Source organism: Akebia trifoliata, chromosome 14 (genome assembly GCF_017979445.1).
Source record: "Akebia trifoliata isolate Shusen 1 chromosome 14, ASM1797944v1, whole genome shotgun sequence".
NCBI lineage: Eukaryota > Viridiplantae > Streptophyta > Magnoliopsida > Ranunculales > Lardizabalaceae > Akebia > Akebia trifoliata.
Window position 1 is genome coordinate 33,526,282 of NC_141388.1, and position 23,020 is coordinate 33,549,301.

Consider the following 23,020-nt stretch of genomic DNA (forward strand, 5'->3'; position numbering starts at 1 on the left):
AGATTACAATATTAGACAGTTGGATGCTTAGAACTGTTTCTGTGATTTTTGAACTACAATTAGCAAAGTGGTTTCATTGCCTAGAAATCTGGATGGGTGTTTTGCAACAGCAACTACAAGTATGTAAGCAAGGACCATCATCCATGGTAGGATGCCACCACAATGTAGTTACTCCAAGTTGTACAACCCCTTTTAACAACTCTTAAATATAGTTATTTTATCGAGGGGTATCCTCGTCATTTGCTTTGACATTCCTCACTTTCTTTCTACTATTCAATAATCAGCATAGTAAATAACAAATCTTACCAAACCAAATTTACCTTACATTACATTTATAGGATGGTAAATGACACAGACCATTTGTAATACATGGGAAGATCCTAACATTTAGTAGATATATTTGCAAGTTTGTATTTTTTGTTTTTACTACTTACGACCAAATGTTGGCATTAAGTGAAAATCATACTAAAACATGGCACGTAGACACTGTTACTAGTTGTGTAGTTTTGTCTTTCAAATAATGTAAAAGACTATGATTAATGACAATACCAACAATATATTTTATAATTAGCTTAGATATCTTTCTAAAAATATGTTATTTTTTTTTCCTTTTACTTATCAGTTGTATGCTTGATAGAGAGGTTTGAAGTTCCAAGCAAAGAGTGGATGTCGAAACCTAGGCTATCAGCGGAATACATTGATGGTGTAGTGTCATTTATTGATTACTTGAAAACGAATAGACAGAATTTGGGTAATGATGATCATTATTTTTGTCCTTGTGTCAAATGTCGTAATACCTTATCGGGGAGGAAAAATATAGAAACAATCGTAGAACATTTAGTCTGTGATGGTATAGATACTTCTTACAAGAAATGGACATTCCATGAGAACATTGGATGGATGGGGTTCGTGCAACAGTCAGAGCTAGTACGTCTGTTCGTCAGTGTGATGAAGATATGATCCCAAGAATGACAGATATATTGAATGATGCGCTTGGACATTTTTCCAATGAAGAAGATAAAGTTACTTGTATGGATGATTGTTCTGATAAAAACGATGACCAAGTTCATAATGATTCAATAGATGATACTTAATATCGCCAAATGATAGAGGAAGCGATGCAACCCTTATATCAGTCATGTCGAAAAGAGGATACAAAATTGTCAGTTATAGTTGAGTTGCTGAGTATGAAGACTAGAAATCAATGGTCTCAGAAGAGTTTTGATGAATTATTGCAAATGATTAAAAGGATATTACCACATGATAACTCCTTACCAGAAAACACCTAAATGATCAAGACTTTACGGATGAAGTGCGAGATTATTCATGCGTGTCCCAATGATTGTATATTGTATTAGAGAGAGAATGAAGATAGAGATAGTTATCCAAAATGTGGCGAGAGTAGATGGAAACCGGTTAATGAAAAGAAATCGAGGAAAAAACTTTTACCGGTGAAAATATTGAGATATTTTTTACTAACGCAAAGGTTGAAACGAATGTATAGTATGTCATGGATTGCGGAGAATATGAAATGACATTTTAAAGGAGGTCAACAATGAAAAGAGTTTATGTGCCATCCAGTAGATTCATCCTGTTGGAGAGGAGTGAATAGTAAATGGGAAGATTTTACTATTGAGCCACGCAATGTTCGGTTGGGACTTGCAACAGATGGATTTAATCCATTTGGGATGAAAAATAACTCATACAGTTGTTGGCCTGTTATGGTTGTCCCATATAATCTGTCACCATCTTTATGCATATGAAAGGAGTTTACGATGTTGACACTTTTGATTCGTGGGAGAAATGGTTCAGGACATGACATTGACGTGTACTTGCAACCACTTATTGTAGAGCTAAATGAGTTGTGGTCTACAGGAATTGAAACATATGATGCCAGCACTAAACATATGTTTACAATGAGAGCAATTTTGTTATGGGCTATACATGATTTTCCAGCGTACTGTCATTTATCGGGTTGTTAAACAACGGGAAAATTTGCATGTCCTGTTTGTAGTGAAGAAACAGATTCAATGTGGTTAAAACATGGTGGAAAATTTGCTTATATGGGGCACAGGAAATTTTTAACTGATCTCAACCATCATTTTAGAAGTAAAAAATCTCAATTCAATGGGTATGAAGAAAAAGAGAAACAGAATCATCGGTTGAGCGGAATTGATCTATTAGCCAAGTTGGAAACAATTCATACAGAGTTTGAAAAATTACCAAGTAAGAAAAAGAAAAAATCTATGAATGATGAGACCCCATGGTCGAAGAGATCAATATTCTTTGACTTGCCTTATTGGAGGGATTTACCACTTCGTCATAATCTTGATGTGATGCACATTGAGAAAAATGTGACTGAAAATCTTTTCGTAAGAATTATGAAGACGAAAGATAAGACCAATGATGGTCGTAAAGCTCGATTAGACTTGAAAGAAATGAAGATAAAAAAGAATTTGTGGTCGATGAACATTAATGGCAATTTGGTTTTACCAAAAGCTTTTTACGAACTGTCTAATGAGGAAAAAGAATTAATTTGTAAAACCTTGTGGGATTTGAAAGTTCCTGTCGGATACAGTTCAAATTAAAAACAAAATGTGAGTTTACAAGAACTTCAATTGAAAATTTTGAAATCACATGATTATCACATACTTTTGCAACATTTATTACTGGTGTTGCTAATGCACGCATTCAAGATCAAGAATCAAAAGCCGTTGCGTGCCGCTATTCGACAACTCTCGAGATTTTCCAATGTCTTATGCTCGAAAAAAATCAATCGTTTAGAGCTACAAAGTTTTAAAGGACGTATTATAGAAACAGTGTGTGCATTCCAAAAATATTTTCCACCTTATTTTTTTGTTTCTATGATACATCTCCTTGTGCAGTTGGTGGAGGAAGCGCTGAGATGTGGACCAGTTAGATATCGATGGATGTATCATTTTGAATGGTATGTGATGATCAATAAGCAATGAATATTTTTTTTTATTTTATCGTTGTCTAATTCATAAAACATTATTAGGATGATGAAGAGTTATAAACGATACGTGGTGAACCAAACTTTCCCAGAGGTTTTAGCACAAAATGTTATCTTATGGAAGAAACAATGATGTATGTTATGCATTACATGCCCGATGATTTACGTAAAATAGGAAGTCATCAACGAGACCAACATATGATTATGAATGATGACTGTGAACCTGCCTACCCTATTATAAGAATGGGAAACGTTATGTTCACAACAATATGGAGTACGAGCAAGTTCACAAATGGGTACTTCGTCAGTTTACTGAGAATTCTCAATGGAAAAAGTATGTAGCAACAACTCAAATTTATTTTTATATTATATGAATTTAAACCTCATTAATTCATACCATCTTCTATAGGAAATATAATAAATACCTTCAAAGTGTTGCGTCAAGGGCTAATAGTTGAAAGACCAATTCACAAACAGAGAAAGAAATGTCATACGCTCATTGGGTTAGACAACAACTACATGACGATTTCAGCCCTTCAATTACAAAAAGGCTTTCTATCGGTCCAAATGATTCTGTAATTTCATATAACGCATATACAGTAAACGGGTATGTTTTCTATACAACGGAATATGAAATGAATTTATCAATACAAAACTCTGAGGTGTCAATGAAAGCGCCCTCGATCCGCGGGGTGCGTGGATCCACTTTTGACCTTTGAGGTTTGGGAGTCGCCACCTAGTTATTACGGTCTAGGAACCGATCATTGACTCTAAAAACAAAGACAACTAATCTACGAAAGAAAATACGGGTTCGGGGATTACGTTACGGGGTTGGAAGGTGTTAGGCACCAACCCCACCCGGAAAGTGCCGGTCTCTACTTCTTCCCAAAAATCGGTTACATTGTAAAATAGACCAAAAATAACAAATAATTATAATAAAAAAAATATAAAAGAAAGTTACCTTTCCGATTACAACGATTCCCTCAGCACCAGCGAAGAGTATCTACGAATGTATTTCCTTACTATTTGCCCGTCACCAGATTTGATTTCTGATCTCCAAGTTGAGGTATCTTCTTCTTAGATTTGTGAGTTTTCTAATTTTTCTTATGGATTTAAAGGTGTTTTGGAAGGGTTTTTGGGTGTTTTTTGAGCTAAAGTTGAGGTATAGATGTTAGGTAAGGAGTTAGGACTTCAAAATTAGGGTTTTGGGAAGGTTGGGGAGGCTTCTTGACCTACTTTACCTACGGTTTATGATTTGATATGAAAATAGGTTGTAGGGACCCCTATTTATAGATTTTTTTAAGGGTTGATTTAGATAGAATTAGTGTTTAATTATAATTCTTTTAGTTAGAGTTGTATTTTAGTTAAAATTATTTTAGGTAGAGTTGTATTTTATTTAGAATTATTTTAGGTAGAGTTATATTTTAGTTAGAATTCTATTAAATAGAGTTATTATTTAATTAGAACTCTATTAGGGTTTTGACTTTTGGTCTTGTTTGATTGACTTTAAGATTTTGACTTTAGTCTTAATTGATTGACTTTAATATCTTGACTTTAATCTTACTTAATTGACTTTAATTTTGACTTTAGTCTTACTTGATTAATTTTAAAATTTTGACTTTAGTCTTACTTGATTGAATTTAATTTTTTTGGAGAACCCCTCTCTATTATATCTTTAATTCTTTGGACCCCCAAATGGAGGGGTCCTTGAAGAAATATCTTGGCAACCCTCAACAAGTTTGCCAGAGAGCCTGATTGATCGATTTTTTTATTTTAAAATTTTAAATTAATTCTATTAATGTTTCACTTTAATTATTTAATATTTTATTTATTAATTTCAAAATTTTTAATTATAAAATTGTGAAATTACCGTTTTGCCCTCGGAAAGGACTTTTCGTGTTTTAAGTCGATTTTTTATGTTCTAGGATGTTTTGGAATCGATTTTTTGTAAGGAATTCAATGAAAATATTAGTTTGTGTCATTTATGAAATTTTTTGTGTGGAATGATCGTGAACTTTATGAGGGGCATTTTCGTAATTTTGTCAAATTTTGTGAAAATTGGTAAAATGATTTATTTGATTTTGATTTGTTATTTTATGTGTTTGAATGGATTTTTTTAAGCGTAATGTATGCTCTAGGGATATTTTAAGGTTAGGGGTATTTTGGTAATTTGATCATTTTTAAGTGATTTTTATCGTAAAGCTTTTTTTTGTCTGTAAGATGATGATTTATATATTTCTGAGGTCATATTTTCCTAGCGTAGCGTGATTTCTATAATTTTGTCAGTTCGAGATACTTCATCCGGATTTCTAAAACATATCTGATAACAAAATAAAGTATTGGAATAAACATCCATCATTGGGAACCGTTGCGATCGGGTTGACGAGTTGATTAATCAGGCAAGTGCAAAAATAGGGTGTCTACAGTAACGAGTTTTCGGACAAATGCTAGAGATATGAATTATGTAGATGAAGAAGTTACTTAGTATGGTATTGTAAAGAAAATATTTGAGTTGAACTACCTAGATTTCAAAGAGACGGTATTTTATTGTGATTGGGTGCGTATAGAAGATTCAAATGGGTATATGGTTGATCGAGACACAAATTTATGATATGTTAATCTAGAGGAGAAATACAAAAGTGGACAATGAACTATTATTCTTGCCTCACAAGCAACTCAAGTTTTTTATTGTAAATATCAAAGTCGACCTATGGAAGCTTGGCACGTGATCTTAGAAGCTCCAAAGAGATTAAATAAAGATGTAGACGCTTTTGAAGATCCTTTAGCATTTGCGACAAGTAACGTGGATGCTTTATCATCTATTCTTAAAGAATATACCATTGAAAATGATGATGAAAACTAACTATATTGGTATGTTATGTATATATTTATGAAAAATAGTGTGTTATAATAGTAATGATCTACTTTTATTTCTTTCAATTACAAATTCATTGTTGATATTATGTAATATTTCTACTTTGGTTGTTATTTAACTCAGTAGTTGATTTATTGCTTTCATTTTTAATCTTATTGCTTTCAAATATCTATACTATTTTTTTTAATGTTATTCCATACAGGCCTTATGATGTTGATAGAAGATTCATAGCTCGTCAAGGGAGAATCCTGATAGCTCGTCGACATCGGATTCTGATAGCTTGACACCCTCGATTCCTACACGAGATAGTCATCAGAGTTCGTCGACATCGAATCCACATTCATCATCTAATTCACGTCTTCATGTGGAATTCAATGCTATGGGGTAATGCATTGGGGATAATTCGACAGACTTATCGACCAATATAAGCCGTTATGCGATGGCAGACGTGCTACCTTTCTATTCTTCTTGGAGGAAGGTACCAACGGAGTTGCTTGAACTTATTTGGCCTCTTCTCCAGGTAGTTTAAATATTCTATTGATTAGTTGTAATAATGATGAATATTTTCATTATATTAGAATTGATTTATTTGTTCATATTTTGACAGTCCCGTTACGATATTTCTAAGGAGTACAAGAAGTTTTACCTACAGAAAGTTGGTCATGCATGGAGAGATTGGAAATATCGATTGGGGAAGGAATATTGCAGAGTTGGTAATACTGATGCAGAGCGAAAGTTGAATAAGCCCAAAAGTAGATGGATCAAACAGGATGATTGGGAGAAGTTTGTTGATTTAAAATCGACATCGACTGACTAAGAAAAATGTGATAAAATGAAAAATCTTCGTAAGCAAAATAAAACTCCACACACAACCGGTAGAAAGTGTATAACAAAAAAGACAGAAGAAATGGTAAGTATTAATCAAATTATTAATTTACATACTCTGTTTCAAATGTTCATTAATTTGTATTGCTTTTAAGATTGTATGCATTTTTATGTGGCACATTTTTTATCTAAAGAGAAAAAATATAAGACGGATGGTCGGCATCCCACAAGAACAGAGCTTTTCATCGATAGTCATACGAGGAGTGATGGTAGTGCTCTCACTCCTGAGTTGGCCAAATCTCTCGTAAGTGATGTCATTTTTTTAGTCAAATTTTTTATTTTTATTTTTTAAAATATTATTTATCATCGTAATGTTTTCATTGTTTTGTAGGGTCAATTAAACAATCTTATTAAAGAAGATCCTAGTTTTACCAATAAGGATATCGATCATGATCTTATTTCCATTGTATGTATGACTTATATTATTTAATTTTAATTTTTTATTTACATACATTATATTAATCATAGTTGTGCATAGGTGTTTGGGAAAGATGGAAAAGGCAGAGTAAGAGGTATGGGGGGTGGAGTTTCAAAGATTTCATTATGTTATACAACTCAAATTCGAAATTATACGGATAAGTTTGAAAGAGACATGGTTAACTTAACTCAACTAATTCATGCGCTAATGAAAGATAAGAAGAAGAAAAAGAAGAACAAGAACAAGCACGAAAAGAAAAAATCATCTACATTTGAAGTTGGAGGTCCTTCTACTCAGGTAAGATGTAAAATCACTTTAACTTTAGAGATTCTTCATTTAATTTTTCATTAATATTTAATTCATATAAATGATGGATTTTAGCTTACATATCTAATCATAAACAATAATTCTATTTTATAGGCGACATCCAATTCTACAATTCCTAATAGGCGAGGAGGTAAAGAACTAGTATCAGAATCATTACCATCATTGAATAATGGTAGGGTATGCTTATTGATGAACTTTAAAAGGAATGTGATCTACGCTAAAGGAGCACTAGTAGATCCTGAGAAGTCAGATATGGAGTATTATTCAATTTGTATCGATGAGATCATTGACTCTTCGGCTGAGCTAATGGATAGAGATGGACCCTAAGGGACTTTTGATATTCTTTGTGGTGAGGTAATTAGATGGCTTAGGAGCCATTGTCGTTTATTTTGAGGGTTAAGTCAAGACAACGCTTGGGGTAAGAAAGTTTTTTTACCTTTTGTTTGACAACTTCATAGGGTAATTGTCAATGTTATTATTGTTATTTGCACTTGCTCACATGTTGGATCTAATGTTTGTCTACTTTAGGGAGTCATGGAGGCTATACAGATAAGCTGTGCTGGTTATCCTACAAGAATTTTTTATAGCTCTTCATTGTATGTTCACAATTATATTTAAGTTCCTTGACTACCATTTTTATATTTAACTTTTTCTCCATTTTAACTTGGGTGTGTTCTAACTGTTACTTTTATCAGCATATAACATAATGACTACTGTTGAGGCACAAGCAGACACCCTCCAAAATTTTCGGGAGGACCATTCGGGCCAGGTAGCACACGTTGAAGAGCAGGCACAGAATACTTTCTAGCAAAGATACATGGTAAAATAATCATCACCAAAGACTTGGGTTTCATTGTTTTACTAAGCTTCTTTCTTTTCTAACTAGGGAAATTGGCAAAACCTAGGTAGTTACATAATTCACATTGGGGAATGATGTGTCCTGCAGAGACACCAGAAGGACAAGTAACTTTTTTGCACAAACAATCACACAAAAATTCTAGAATGTGTTTTTGAGATTTTTCTTTTGGGTCATTTATTTATGGTTACTTTCTACATGTTACCTTAGGCTTGTGGACCTGTGAAGAATCTTGCATTGATGGTTTAAATAACAGTAGGATCAGCAGCAAGACCGATTTTGAAAGTTTTAGAAGAGTGGAGCATTGAAAATTTTGAGGTGCGCATTTTGAAAGTTGTCTATATTTCTTTTTTAATCTTTTTCATCTTGGTTCTTCTTTGACTCTCTATCTCTCTCTCACTCTATCCTTGTTTTTGTAGGAAATTTCTTCTGCAGTTATTCCTTAGGCCACCAAAATTGTTGTCAATGGATGCTGGGTTGGCATCCATCGTAATCCAGAGCTTTTGGTGAAGACCCTGAGACAACTGAGGAGACAGGTCTGTATCCCCGGTCTTTACATATGTTAGCAGTGCATTGTACAAGTTCCTCAGACACTTCCTTCATACATAGATTGGCTTTTCTGTTTACAACTTTTTTACTTTTTTTTTCAGTTGGCAGATGATGTGGATTTACTTTTGTTTTAGTCATATCTTCTAAACAGTAAACTTGTTCAAGCCCTTGTGGAAAGCAGTTGTGATCTGCCAAGGCTAATAGTATTTCCACAAGTAATCTTGGTTGATTTATTTTTTTTTTATTTTGCTAAGCAAGCAATGAAATTAAAATTGTAAAAAGTGTACAATAGGGAGATCCCTAGCGAATTACAGAGCGAAATTGAGGAAGATCAAGCTTATCACCAAAATAAGCATTTTTGACAATTAGAGGCAAATCTGAAACTTGTTTGAAGATCAATAATGAACCGTTGTGAGTTCCAGCAGCAGCAAGGGCGTCTGTGGTTGCATTCGCCTCCCTCCATACATGATTAACTCGTACCTCAAGATTAGCCATGAGCCTCCTTACTTGATGCACCCATTGATCTAGCTTCCAAGAGACTTTTTGATCGATGAGACCTGACTATGATTGTTGAATCCAACTCAATGATGACATTTCTCCCTTCTAAATGGAAACTCCCCAGTGCAGCAGCTAATGCCCTTATTTCCACTTCATTATTTGTCGCAACTCCGAAGTCCCAATGACCCGCCTCTATTAGATCTCCATTTTCATCACTAAGAATGGCGCCTCCACTTGAACGCCCAGGATTGCCTAATGCAGCCCCATCTGTATTTAATTTTAGCCAGCCTGAGGCAGGTTTTTGCCAACAAACAATGACCATACGACGTGGCTGAATGTGTTTCCTATGGACTCAATACCTATAAGTTTTTTATTTTCACCATCTGAAACAGAGAGCTTATAGTTTTGATACTTCTCCAACTCCTTGATCCACTTAAGGCAACTAATGATTACTCCTTGTGCTATTGGGATTATGCCATCAAAAATACATTTGTTCCTGGCTACCCAAACGGTCCAACAGACTATCCATGGGACCATGCTAGTGACTATTCCGAACTGTGATTTTTTTGATAGTCCCCATTTAAGTTTCGATGCTTGTGACATAAGTTTTGTTTCCACTTCTAAATGATGACAACTAAAGAAATTCCACACCTTCAATGTAAAAGAACATTGAAAGAAGAGATGATTAACTATTTCTTCATCACTTCCACAGCAAGGGCAAATAGAAGCCATGGCAAAACCCCACCTTTTCCGGACTAAATCCACTGGGCACGCCTTGTGAAATATTTTCCATGCCAACGTCTTCATCTTTGTAGGAACCTGAGAATTCCAGATTGCCTTACATAATTGGTGTGTGATTCCTCTTACTCTTATAGAGTCCCAAGCCAACCACGATGAGAACAGTCCTGATTTTGAAGCCATCCAAATTGTTCTATCGGAGCTACTCTGCTGAACATTAGATACTAGGATATCTGCTACAGCATTTGGATTCACGATAACTTCTCTTAGCTTAACAACATCCCAACCACATGGACCCCAAACGTCCTTCACGTTAATTTTTACATTTTCATTAGGATAAAGATCAATTAGGGGACAAGATCCTCTCCAGTTGTGTAAAAATAGTGAAGAGGAAGCTCCATCTCCAATTTACCTTGTAGAAAGGCAAATTGTCGGCTGAAGAAAATTCCGAATACTTCTCCATAGTTTTGAACCTCTCAAATTTGTCAGATTCCACCAGTTTCCATCTCTTGCATACTTCTTCTTCAGGAATTCTATCCAAAGCCCTTTTTCAGTAGTCAATCTCCAACACATTTTCATTATGCCTATTTTATGCACCTCTGAAATAGTTCGAATACCCAATCCACCTTCCATCTTAGGTTTACATACTTTATGCCAAGCCACAATATGACCTTTCCTTTTTCCCTCAATACTTCCCCAAAAAACCTTAGCGAAGCACGATTCCAATGAAATCGAAATTGTCTTTGGAATAGGAAGAATAGATATGAGATAGACTGGGATTGAGGTGAATACATGAGAGAGCAAAGTTAGTCGTCCTCCCTCCGAAAGGAGTTTGGATTTCCATCCAACTATTTTCCTCAAAATCTTTGACACCAACCCTCTGCACATTTCTCTCGTCACTTTGCCAACAAACAACGGGACACCCAAATAATTGGTAGGGAGTGAGCCCTTAGGAAAGCCCAGGATCATCTTCACAAGTTCAACTCTCCTTTCCGCAACCCGTTCTGCCACAAAAAAACTACTTTTCTCTAAGTTGATTTGTTGTCCCAAAGCTTTCTCGTAAGATTCCAGAAAACCTTTAATATTTGACAAAGACTTCAACATTGCCTTGATAAATATGATTAAGTCGTTTGCAAAAAGTATATGGCTTGGTGCGACCCCTTTTTTTGAAACTGAAAATCTCTCTAGCTTTCCATTTTGTGCAAGATTGTTCAACCCCATATTGAGAGCTTCTTCCGCTAGAATAAATAAACTAGGAGAAATGGGGTCTCCTTGTCTAAGACCACGACTACCTCCAAAAAAACCATAAGGGCAGCCATTAACTATCACTGAATAGGTAACACTCTGAAGGCAGCCTTTAATCAACTTCAAAAAATTGCTTGAAAAACCCATCTTCGAAAGGACGTCCATCAAAAAAGGCCACTCCAGCCTGTCATATGCTTTCTTCATATCGATTTTCAAAGCCAGGTTATTGCCTCGAGTTTTCAGATTTAAGATCATCTAAAACTTCATGAGCCAACACAACATTATCATAAATATTTCTCCTTATTACAAAAGCACTTTGTTCAGGGGAGATTATAGAGGGAAGAATATCTCCTAACCTAGAAGCCAAGATTTTAGATATGATTTTATACAAAAAATTGCAAAAGCTAATGGGTCTAAAATCTAAAAAAGAAAGACGTACCTCAACCTTAGGAATCAAGGTTATGGACGTGGCATTGACAGCTTTCGGGATAAAACCATCCTTAAAAAAATTTGAAAGAGCCGCTAACAGATCTAACTTGATAATGTCCCAGCACTTAAGATAGAATAGGCCCGAGAACCCATCCGAACCTGCCGCTCCATGATCATTCATCCCTTTGATAGCCTGGAACACCTCTTTCTTAAAGGGGGAAGCACAAAGACGACTATTCTGAGCAGAAGTAATTATGCAATTTAAACCCTCCAGTAAATTTCCAAAAGAACACTTTTGAGTAGAATTGAGAAGAGATTGAAATTCAATGACTGCCTCCCTTCCAATAGCTTTTGGATCTTCAAGAATAGTACTATCCACCATTCTTATCTTCCTAATCGAGTTTCTAGTTGCACGAATCTTAGCAGATAGATGGAAGAATTTTGTATTCCTGTCCCCATGTTGAAGCCAGGAAATTCTAGACTTCTGCTTCCAGAATGATTCCTCATTGCTTGCCCATGTAGAATACTCTGCCTTAGCTTGTTGACACTCCACGTAAAGGTTCTGATTCCAACCTTGGGATGCTAGTAATTGTTCACATTTTTTAACCTTATTTTCTGCTTCCTTTAGTTTCACTTGGACATTGCCCACAACCTCCTTATTCCAAGCTTTTAGGGCTGTTTTAAGTCTTTTAAGTTTAAGGAAAAATTGGTATAAAGGAGACCCTTCCGTTCTGGGCGACCAAGAGGACTCCACAATATGTAAAAAATCATCTCTGTCAGTCTAGAAGTCCAAGAATCTAAATTGTCTAGGCCCAATTATTGATTTGAAAAGTTGAACATGAAGCGGACAATGATCAGACGATAATCTAGGAAGATGAAAAACAAAAGGCGCACCCCTCTCGAAAACCCAAGAGGATGATACTAAGGCACGATCTAGTCTTCCCCAAATACGTTGCCTCCCTTGCCGATTATTACACCATGTGAATTTATTACCAGAAAATCCAGCATCCAATAAGCTAAGTTCGCCAATCATCTCACCCAGGTCTTCCATGGAAACTCGGTTAGGAAACCTACCTCCTTTCTTTTCATCCGGATAAAGAACGGTATTAAAATCCCCCACAATTAACAAATTGCTTATGGGATTGAGCGTGCTTTTCAATTCTGAACAAAGAGCTAGACGATCTTGAATTAAGCAAGAAGCTCTAAGAATACAAAACAAGATCTGTTGATTTTCCACTTCGGCTTCTAAGAGAATGTATTGAGAGGATATGTGTAACACTTTAAATTTCGAAGGATCACCAAACCAGAACACCCATATCGATCCCATATAATTATCCTTATCATTTGAAACAGTCACTCACGCTCTTAGAATTAATTGCATCTTTTGAAGATTAGAATCTTTCCTCGACATCGGTTCTAGCACAGCCAAAAGCAAAGAATTTATTGATTTCATCAAGTTTTTTAGTCTTAAAAGGGATGAGGAATTCTAGATTCCTCTAATGTTCAAAATAAGAGCTGACATAAAATTGATTTAATTATTTTTCTTCGATCTGGTCTGAGTAGGAGGACCCAGATTAGACCACGATCTACGCCTTCGAATCCTTACTTTTTTAACTCTTTCACGTCCTAGATCAGAAGGGTAATCCAACACATTGGGATTGCTAGATGAGAATTCGTCTTCATCATCTACAGATTCTACATCACTAGTAGTGGTTACATGGAGAAATTGCAGATCAAGATCCAACGGCTATAAGCCATTAATCTTTGGTTCAGTCTGCGATCTTTCCATGATTGCTGAAATCGAGCCGTATCTTGGGGTAGAGCCCTGAAGAGGCGAGGAATCCCCCGAAACATTCTCGTTGATCTCTCCCTCCTCTAGATTACGCTTATCCGATTCCGAGTCCAAAGCCAAAATAAAAGGTTCCTTATTTGGCTCCACCATGTTAGCAGCAGTAGTTGGAGTGGGAAAAGGATCCTTACATGACTCAACCACGTAATGAAAGGGCGCAATAGATGGTGTGGGCGAAGTTTCCTTATTTGGCTTTATTACGTTAGCAACTGGCGTAGTAGAAGGCGTAAGAATAGGCCCAGGATCAGGCAGCGACTTATGAATTTGAAATTCAAATTCTTTAACAAAATTATGTACCACCTCATCTGCCATGTCAGCATCCACTAATGATTTAGACGCCTCACCACGTTCCACATCAGCATAGGTGACTGCCATGTCACTGTCTTCCTCAACCGAAGACTAGGGCAGTGCAGAAGCTTTGCCTTTGCCAATGACATGCTGCACAGTCTCCTTATGAGTTGGCCCATCCTTTATAACCAATGCTCTGTTAGATCTGCCATTTTCAAATCCGTTATTCTTTGATTTCTCTCTGAATTCCTTCCCTACATCTTGAATACTTTGCTTCTCCACCACCTTAGTTCCTGGAGCAGTAGCTTTGGGAAGACCTTCTTTATTTCTATAGTAAGTATCCTGATGGCCAAGCTTGAAGCAGTTGGTACAATAGAGAGGGATTGATTCATAAGAAATTTGTTGCCAAATTCCAACTTGCCCATGAGTAATCCGGACTCTCTTCGGATTATCTTTGAGTAGGTCTAACAGCACGCAGACTCTCGCCCCATTAAGGCGCGTACCATGACTGGTAGCCCTATCAATGGCTAGGACTTCACCGACAACCGATGCCAAGCTTCGAAGATTAGCTACCTCATAGCAGAACAGCGGGATATTCGAAAAAGAAATCCACGTCGGAATCGATGAAGCATCCCTTTCCGACGGACGGAAAAGGGGTGTCCAATTGAAAAATCTCATCACATAACTCTCGATCAAAATCCTCTCCTTCAACCAAATCGAAATCATATCTGATTTAATGGAGAAATTATGAAGAACGTGACGAAAATCCAGCGTAATAGCTTCACACGATCCAGCAATCTTCCACGAACGCACTTTCTAATACTCTCCACACCTGGACGGAATTGTTTTCCTCCAGGTTTTGGCCTGACAAACTTTGCTACAAGAGCAAACTTAAATTTCTCCGAACCAGCCTTAACATCTTCATCCAAAAATTAAATTGAAGGTTCCCCAAGCCATAGGATGGCTTCTTTTGAGATCTCGGAAAAGGATTATCCTTCGAAGGAGGATCCCCCTTTGTGTTCTCTCTAGATCTAGCCACAACTTCCACAAAAGAGCGAGATCTTACTCTCAGAGGATTTTCGCTCTCCATCCAAACCTCAATAAATCGGTAGTTATTCTCAATGGTTTTCAGCAGTTGTTATTTCCTTAACAACAAAAGATTTTAGTCCTCTTGGTTGATTTATGGTGGCGTTTACAGGTTGATGTTAATGAGTTATCCAAGACATCGGTTTGAAAGAATTGCGATTGTATACAGATTATGGACGCTGCAGTTGTCCATTGTTTATTGTGGAGAAACAACAGCTGCTGATAAAGAAAAAGGATATTCGAGCATTGCAGCAGAGGGTTTGTACTATCTGAGAGATTGTGGCATTTCTTGCAATTATATTTTCTATGATTTAGTCATCGTTGTTTCTTCTTTTTCCAGGAGACCCCTGAAGAGGGTGGTTGGCACAAACTTGTGGCAAAAGGATTTATGAGGGTGTGCGTTACTATGCTCTTATGTTGGCACTAGTACGCTTAGGATATCAACTTATATCTATGTGCATTTTTCTACTGATGTTGTTCTCATTTTCCATCTTTGTAGAACTCATTTGCTCTTAGTCTTATATTGTTTTTAATCTTTTCTTAGACATTGGATATGAGCCTAGTAATCATGGGATTCCATTTTATGTGGCTGCACCTGTGACTTTTATTGATCTATTTCTTTCCGCAGGACAAGAAATTGTTAGAGGAAAGAAGTGCAAATGAGCTGTTGCATACTTGTGGAGGGTTCGGGGAACAAGTGGAAAAGGTCTCTCTCATCTATAAACTATAAACTTACTTGCCACTCATATTAGGATTTTTATTCATCTCTAATTAGTTGAATTTCAAATTAATGACTTTGCTGGGAGCTAATGTTAATATCAGGGTGTCATCACAAAGCCTCGGACTGGTGATGCTTTTGACCTAAAAGATTTCATACAGAAGGCAGCTGGTTGCACTGCTGAATAAGAGTGTTGTATCCACCAGTGAAGGAGATGCAGAAGAAGTCTCCAAGGTTGCTGCGGAGGCAAGCTTCATCAATGTGTCAATGTCCACCATCACTTCAAAATGGTTTGGAGAAGATGAGAAGAATGTAAGAGCTTTATTCACCCTTGCAGCAAAAGTCTCCCCAACAATTATATTTGTGGACGAGGTCGATATTATGAACGAGTTCATGACTCATTGGGATGGGTTGTTGATAAAACCTGACGAGCAGATCCTTGTCCTCGCTGCAACAAACAGGCCTTTTGACCTTGATGAAGCGATTATTTAGCGATTTGAACGCATGTATGTTTGTTTATTTGAGGATCCCAATAACTTACGTGTAATAACAATTACCACAACTTTATGTTTGCTGATCCTAATGTTTAACGTGTGGTGAACAGAATTATGGTTGGTCTACCATCCACAGAGAATATGGAATCAATTTTGAAAACTCTTCTTGCAAAAGAGAAGGTTGAAGATGGACTAGACTTTAAGGAGCTTGCAACCATGACAGAAGGATACAGTGGAAGCGATCTCAAGGTTTGCATTGTTGACATGTTCCTTGAAGAATCTATAAATAAATAAAAATGTGTTTGGTCCCTAATTTCATTCATGACTTGATGTTTAATCCACTGTAATTAATTTTGAGCAATAACTGTTGAGAACAGAACCTGTGCACAACAGCAGCTTATCGACCTGTTAGGATAGAAAATAACATAAAATGAACTAATTTTAATCCTTGATGTTCTCATAAATTTTTTTAGACTATGAACTTTCAATGCTAAGTTCCTTCTATCTTAGTTTAACAAATGTGTCAATGAGATTGAGAGTGAATCCAACTCTATCTAAAACCACATCTCCTGTTATTGCAGGTGTGCATATATATCATATTCAACTTTGAACCTTCTTTTTAGTTAAAAAAGCTAACTTTGGAAAACAAATAAATGAAGCAAGATTAAGAGCCAAACACATGACCAACTTGAATGCTTCCAAAGTTAGGTGGGTTTGAATGTTTCTAAAGGTTGGTGGACAGCACACTTGCAGCTTAAAACAGACCCCACATATTCAAAAGGAAATATCATCCACTCACATGAGTTCCTTACTTGCATTTTATTAAAATAATTTTATTTTTGTCAAATTCATCATTTGTATCTCACTAATTTTACTTGTCCGGTAAACCTTTAACTAGGTTGCGCTTAGATTGAAGGAAACTGGCTATTCTACTGGGTGCTCTTCCGGTGATACTGTCTCTTATATTATTTGCTATGAGCAGGTATTGTCTTGATCAATGTTGCAGACCAAGGGCAAGGGCAGACATAAACAAAAGCCTTTCCTTGCCATGGGCTGTTTTTCTAAGCAGGATTACCACATCATCCACTTATATTGAAGCTCTTTTTATTTTCAGATTTTCTAGTAGTTGCTGTCCCTAATTACCACTGTGAACTCTCTTGTAGATGAAGGGTCCAAATGCTGACTATCCACAGTGGCTCGTCATGCAGCAGAGATGATGGCTCCCCATAATGTTGTTGTAGCTCCAGTTCTTTACAGGCTTGGACTAGTTGAGCAGTTACGAGGGAGAAACACGGGTCGTGTTGGTGGCTTTAGCTTTGACAGAGCAAGTGCCATGGCAGAGCAGCTTGAGGTAGCTAGGCAGGAACCGATTCCACTTGCACCATCATGGTTATTGGAAAGATAGCTGGTCACAAACAAGGTTCAGGATGTCGTGAGAACAGTTCAAGGAACTTGATCCATTTCCGATTGAAAGTGGGATTTTTTTTTTTTTTTTTAGACTTCATTACATTAATGTATGTGAACATAATATTAGGAATTCTTCCAACATGTGAGATTAAAATTTTAACTTATAATTTTGACTTATATAAGTAATTTTTTTTTTAAATCTTATAATTCGTTGATACTATAAATTGAATGCAAATTGGTGTGAATGGAGGGGGATGATAGTGGATGGGATGGGATGTGAATGTTTATGTGGATGGGATGGGATGTGAATGGGATATGAATGTCGATGTTGATATGAATGTGTAAATTTTTTTCGCAAGTATAGGTTGAAGACAAAACTAGCATTTGGGTACATTCTGATTGGTCTTTAAATTAAATCGATGGTCTTTATTCGATGGCCTATAGCCGTCGAATATATGATTAAATCCTAGATTCGACAGACCAAAACCGGCGAAAATATGTTATTCGACGGCCCAAAGGCCATCGAATTTTATAAAAATTCTATGGTTTTTAACCGCCGAATTTTTTTTCGACAAGGCACAATTCGATGGGCCAGTTCGACGGTCGAGACTGCCGAATTGATCCATAATTCGACGATTTTAGACTGTCGATATTTGGGTATTTTTACGTAGTGACTAGGATTGTGGAATCAAGAAATTGTAAACACCCCATTTTTACACTTGCCTAAATAATCAACTCGTCAACCTGATCGCAACGATTCCTAATGATGGATGATCATTCCAATAATTTATTTGTTACTAGATATATTTCAAAAATTCGGATGAGGTATCTCAAACTAACAAAATTGTAGAAACTGTGCTACGCTAGGAAAATATAACTCAAAAAACATAGAAATCATCATCTTGCAGACAAAAAGAAGCTTTACGATAAAAGTCATTAAAAATAACCAAATTATCAAAATACCCCTAACATTAAAACATCCCTAAAGCATACATTACGCTTAGGAAAACCCCTTCAAACACATAAAACAACAAATTTGAATCAAATAAACTATTTCGCCAGTTTTCACAAAATTTGACAAAATTATGAAAATGCCCCTTATAAAGTTCACAATCATTTCGCACAAAAAAATTCATAAATGACACAAACCAATATTTCCATTGAATTCCTTACAAAAAATCGATTCCAAAACATCTAGGAACATTAAAAAACGACTTAAAACGCAAAAAGTCATTTCCGATGGCAAAATGGTAATTTTATCATTTTAATAATTAAAAATTCTAAAATTAATAATTAAAATATTAATTAATATAAAGTGAAATTCTAATTAAACTTAAAGTGAATCAAGTAAGACTCAAGTCAAAATCCTAAAGTCAAGTCAATCAAGTGAGACTAAAAGTCAAAATCCTAAAATAATTCTAATTAAACTATAACTCTATTTAAAATAATTCCAATTAAATTATAACTCTATTTAAAGTAATTCTAATTAAATTATAACTCTACCTAAAACAATTTTAATTAAATTATAACTCTATTTAAAACAATTGTAATTAAACAATAACTCTATTTAAAACAATTCTAATTAAACAATAACTCTATCTAAAAAACACTTAAAAAAATCTATAAATAGCGGTCTTTACAATCTATTTTCGTATAAAAAAATAAACCTTAAGAAAAATAGGTCAAAAAGCTTCCCTACTCTCCCATAAACCCTAATTTTGAAGTCCTAACTCCTTACCTAACATCCATACCCCAACTTTAGCTTGTAAAACACATAGAAACCTTTCCAAAACATCTAGAAATTCATAAACAAAATCAGAAAAATTCAGAAGGAGGTACTTTATCTTGGAGATCTGAAGCGAATCAGGTAACAGAACGAAGCGAGGAGTGTTGTACGAGGAGTTATTCTATCAGATCTGAGGGAACAAAATCGTTGCGTTCGTAAAGGTAATTTTTTATTATTATTTAGGTCTTTTTAGCAATGTAGTTTTATTTGAAAATTAGTAGAGACGGGCGTTTGCTGGGCGGGGTTAGTGCTTAACACCTTCCAACCCCGTAACGTGATCCTCGGACCCATATTTTTCTTTCGTATATTAGTATTATTTGCCTTTTAGATAGGTGACGACTCCCAAATCTCAAAGGTCAAAAACAGATCCGCACACCCCGCGGATTGAGGGGGCTTTCAGTGGCAACTCCACTAGGGACTATTGAGGATCAAACTTGAAAAGCCCCAAATATGAGAACATTGCCAATGACCTAGTTTTTTTATTTTTATTTTATTTTATTTATTTTTTTATTTTTAGTTAGTTTTTTTTTATTGTTTGTTTACCGATTTTTTATTTATTATTCTTATTCTTCCAATCATTAATCATTCGGTTCTACTTGGAGTACCTTGCTCCAACATATTATTTTCTCCGGTTTAATCAAGGATAATTCGGAATGACCCTAAATAATTGGAGATTTCGAAAGAATGGCTGGGTCTGCCTTAACCCTGCTAACCTTTCAAAAAAAAAAAAAAAAAAAAAAAAAAAGTAATAGTTATTAAATCATATAGATTTAAAAAAAAAAAAGAAGCAAACCTTTTTTATTTTGAGGAATTGATCTGTCCTTGGGCAGTATTTTTTATTTTATTTTATTAAGTGCATGTCAATCCGCCCTTTTGGCAGTATATATATATATTTTTTTTAAAAGAGAAAAAAAAGGGTTTGCTACAGTGGTGCGCTGTTAGCAGGGTGTGCAATTAGTAAAAATGAATTTTTCGTGGTCCATCTTCTTCTCAAATTAGCAAAGAAAATACAGAAAAAAAAAAAAGGCTTTTCTTACTGTTAGGACGCAAGAATTCTCTTCTCGTTGAAGGGTGAATGGATTGGATTGAGCCAACCTCAACCCGTTTTGAATCTCAATCAATGAAAAGAATGGATGGTTGAGTCTGATCGTTGTTCCATTAATCCTTGATCGAACTGACAACAACGAACAGAGGAACGTGAAGGGAGTATAATCTCTCTCTCTCTCTCTCTCTACCATCAATACATCTCTCTAGGACTCTCTGGCAGCAACATATTTATTTATTTATTTAAATGGAGTTTTGAAGGTATTTTGTGGCAGCAACTTATATAAAAAAAAATCTTGAGTTATGTTGCTAGCAGCAACATTTTTTTAGAACAAAAAAAACGCTTTGAATTGTATCCTTTGGCAGCAACATATATTTAAATAAATAAAAAAAGTTGAGTTCTATGTTGCTGGCAACAACATATAGAAAAGAGAGTTATTTAGTTATTTATTTATTTATTTATTTTTATTTTATTTTATTTTTTTTTTCGTTGAGTTGTGGCAGTAACATATATGGAAAAAAAAGGTGAGTTATGTATTGCTGGCAGTAACATGTATGAAAGAAAGAAATTGTATGGGCTGTTAGCAACCTCAACAGTAAAAAAAAATTGAGATAGAATCCACTTTATGGGTCATGCTTTCATGACTAATTTAGTAAGATATTAAATCTTACTAAGTGTCATTAGGTCCTTTGGGATTATCAAATTAAAAATCCAATACCACTGTTTCTTTATTACATGGAAAATGTCCGATTTAAAAGAAAAATCTAAAAAAAAATTAAAATAAAACTATTCTGATTTTGATCATGGGTATAAAAAATAGATGGTTATGATCTCCCAAATTTAAAATTGAAATTCAATGGCGAAAATTAACTTTTTTATTCCTAAAATCTCATAATTTTTTGCGTTATAACCATGTGCCATCGGATCATGTTTTGGAATTTTGACCTCTCCACGTTGCATCCAAAAGTATGGTCCAATGCTGGACAAAATTTTGAGAATATTTTTTTTTTTTTTAAAGAAGAAAAAATTTAAAAGAAAATTCTTAAAAATTAATCTTCATTTTGATTTTAAATTTGATTTTGTAGCCACTCATTTTCAAAACTTTGGATCAAAGTTATAAAAAAAAAAATATGTGCATTTTGAATCCAAACTTTTCCATTAAAAAGGTTGTGGTATTGAATTATCAATGCAACGAACCACGTTGACCTAATGACTCTTCGTTAAATTTGAAATCTTATGAGTTTGTAAAGGTAGCCTATATCTCCAAAGGATTTGCTTTGCATATTTCTCAAATAAATAAATAAATAAATAAATAAACAAAACAGGGTGTTGGACTTCGAAAATCAACCATAGGGGTGAATTTTAGGTGAGTTAATTCAGTTAACTTGTCTTGAACCACATAAGGAATTAATTACATGTTAATTGTTTTAATTTTTCCATAATGTATTGTCATGATATCTCGATTTTGGTTGTCATAAGTCGAGTTGACTCGTTTGGATTAAAGACCTCATGCAATTCCCTCTGCATTCACTTTAAGCTTTATGCCAATGTTTCCATGTGATATTTGTCCATGTTTTACAACGTTGAATGCTAGGAGATGAGTTAACTCAATAAGTTCATGATCGAGTGAATTAGTTGCTAGATTAGGGTGCATGGTTTCCTTTTTACCCGGTTGATATGATCATACCCCTTAGATACCTTGATTGATTGAATCTTAAGTCTCATGTGTTAATTGCTTGATCTTAGTTAGTTGATTTTTCTTGATCGATTGATTTTGAATTTCTTTTTATTTGCATGCTATGAGTTTGATCTTAATATACTTGTATTCATTATTATTGTGGCCCATTAATGATCTGATCTGGCCTATAGCCCATTTTTTTAAAAAAGGCCTCGGGCACACCCCACCCTGTTTTGCACATACCACTAGCACGTTTATTTTATTACAGTGCACGTTACATGTCCCTTATAGCCAATGTGGCACTAGTGCGTGACCCGATCTCCTCGAAGATGCAACGTCATTCATGAAAATCACAACTCCAGTCACGTACTTTAGGGTATATAAAACTGGGGCATCAGTACCGTTTGATCAGGTGACTCTGAAAGGTATATCGATGCACCCAGACTGGAGCGACCTGAGCCTTGGACCTATTGTGAGCCATACGGTCACATGTCCCGTTTGTCAACGTAGTACTAGTACGTGGTCAGTCCCCTTGTGGGATGCCAAATCATTTATGAAAGCCACAACTATTGACTTGTATCATAGGTATATCAAAGATGATTCAAGTACATGAGTTGTACTTCTTGGTCAAAACCAGTGCCTAAGCAAGATCCTGCTTCGATGTACTACGGTACTAGGAGGATAGACTACCTCTATTCTAGAAAAGAGGTGATTTAAGAGTGTCTTTGTTCAAGCATCACGCGCCACCTCTGATCTGGGGATTAAACTGACTGTTTTTGGCTTCAGAGAAATGAGTTGAAGTTTTATATTATCACATATACGGTATATCAAACCAAGTCACCACGTACCGTCTAATTGAGTACACTTAAGAGGTA

The 23,020-nt window shown here is 35.4% G+C and overlaps 2 protein-coding genes across 2 annotated transcripts; one reads left to right on the forward strand and one right to left on the reverse strand.

The window, feature by feature from the left end:
• Positions 1-9,184: 9,184 nt before the first annotated feature.
• On the reverse strand, positions 9,185-13,121 carry LOC147386871 (uncharacterized). The gene is made up of 7 exons (XM_086424638.1): positions 12,788-13,121; positions 11,805-12,469; positions 10,998-11,620; positions 10,533-10,665; positions 9,763-10,426; positions 9,442-9,670; positions 9,185-9,341 (listed from the first exon to the last, which is right to left on the reverse strand). Exons 1-7 carry the CDS (start codon positions 13,119-13,121, stop codon positions 9,185-9,187), a joined length of 2,805 nt encoding a protein of 934 aa, XP_086280764.1.
• Positions 13,122-13,454: 333 nt separating this feature from the next.
• On the forward strand, positions 13,455-17,777 carry LOC147386872 (uncharacterized). The gene is made up of 7 exons (XM_086423592.1): positions 13,455-15,039; positions 15,130-15,275; positions 15,358-15,723; positions 15,840-16,241; positions 16,340-16,478; positions 17,128-17,211; positions 17,393-17,777. The coding sequence occupies exons 5-7, from the start codon at positions 16,344-16,346 to the stop codon at positions 17,444-17,446; spliced, it is 273 nt and encodes a 90-aa protein (XP_086279718.1). The 5' UTR covers positions 13,455-15,039; positions 15,130-15,275; positions 15,358-15,723; positions 15,840-16,241; positions 16,340-16,343; the 3' UTR covers positions 17,447-17,777.
• Positions 17,778-23,020: the final 5,243 nt, after the last annotated feature.

What these genes read in the sequence shown, in the direction of transcription:
- LOC147386871 (XM_086424638.1), bottom strand. Translation starts at nt 13,121, where the DNA reads ATGGGATCGATATGGGTGTTCTGGTTTGGTGATCCTTCGAAATTTAAA. An exon ending in ATTGGATGCTGGATTTTCTG is followed by an intron (nt 12,470 to 12,787) that starts GTAATAAATTCA and finishes GACTTAAAACAG; the next exon opens with CCCTAAAAGCTTGGAATAAG. An exon ending in ACGAGAGAAATGTGCAGAGG is followed by an intron (nt 10,666 to 10,997) that starts GTTGGTGTCAAA and finishes CTACTGAAAAAG; the next exon opens with GGCTTTGGATAGAATTCCTG.
- LOC147386872 (XM_086423592.1), top strand. Translation starts at nt 16,344, where the DNA reads ATGGTTGGTCTACCATCCACAGAGAATATGGAATCAATTTTGAAAACT. An exon ending in ACAGTGGAAGCGATCTCAAG is followed by an intron (nt 16,479 to 17,127) that starts GTTTGCATTGTT and finishes ACCTTTAACTAG; the next exon opens with GTTGCGCTTAGATTGAAGGA. An exon ending in ATATTATTTGCTATGAGCAG is followed by an intron (nt 17,212 to 17,392) that starts GTATTGTCTTGA and finishes ACTCTCTTGTAG; the next exon opens with ATGAAGGGTCCAAATGCTGA.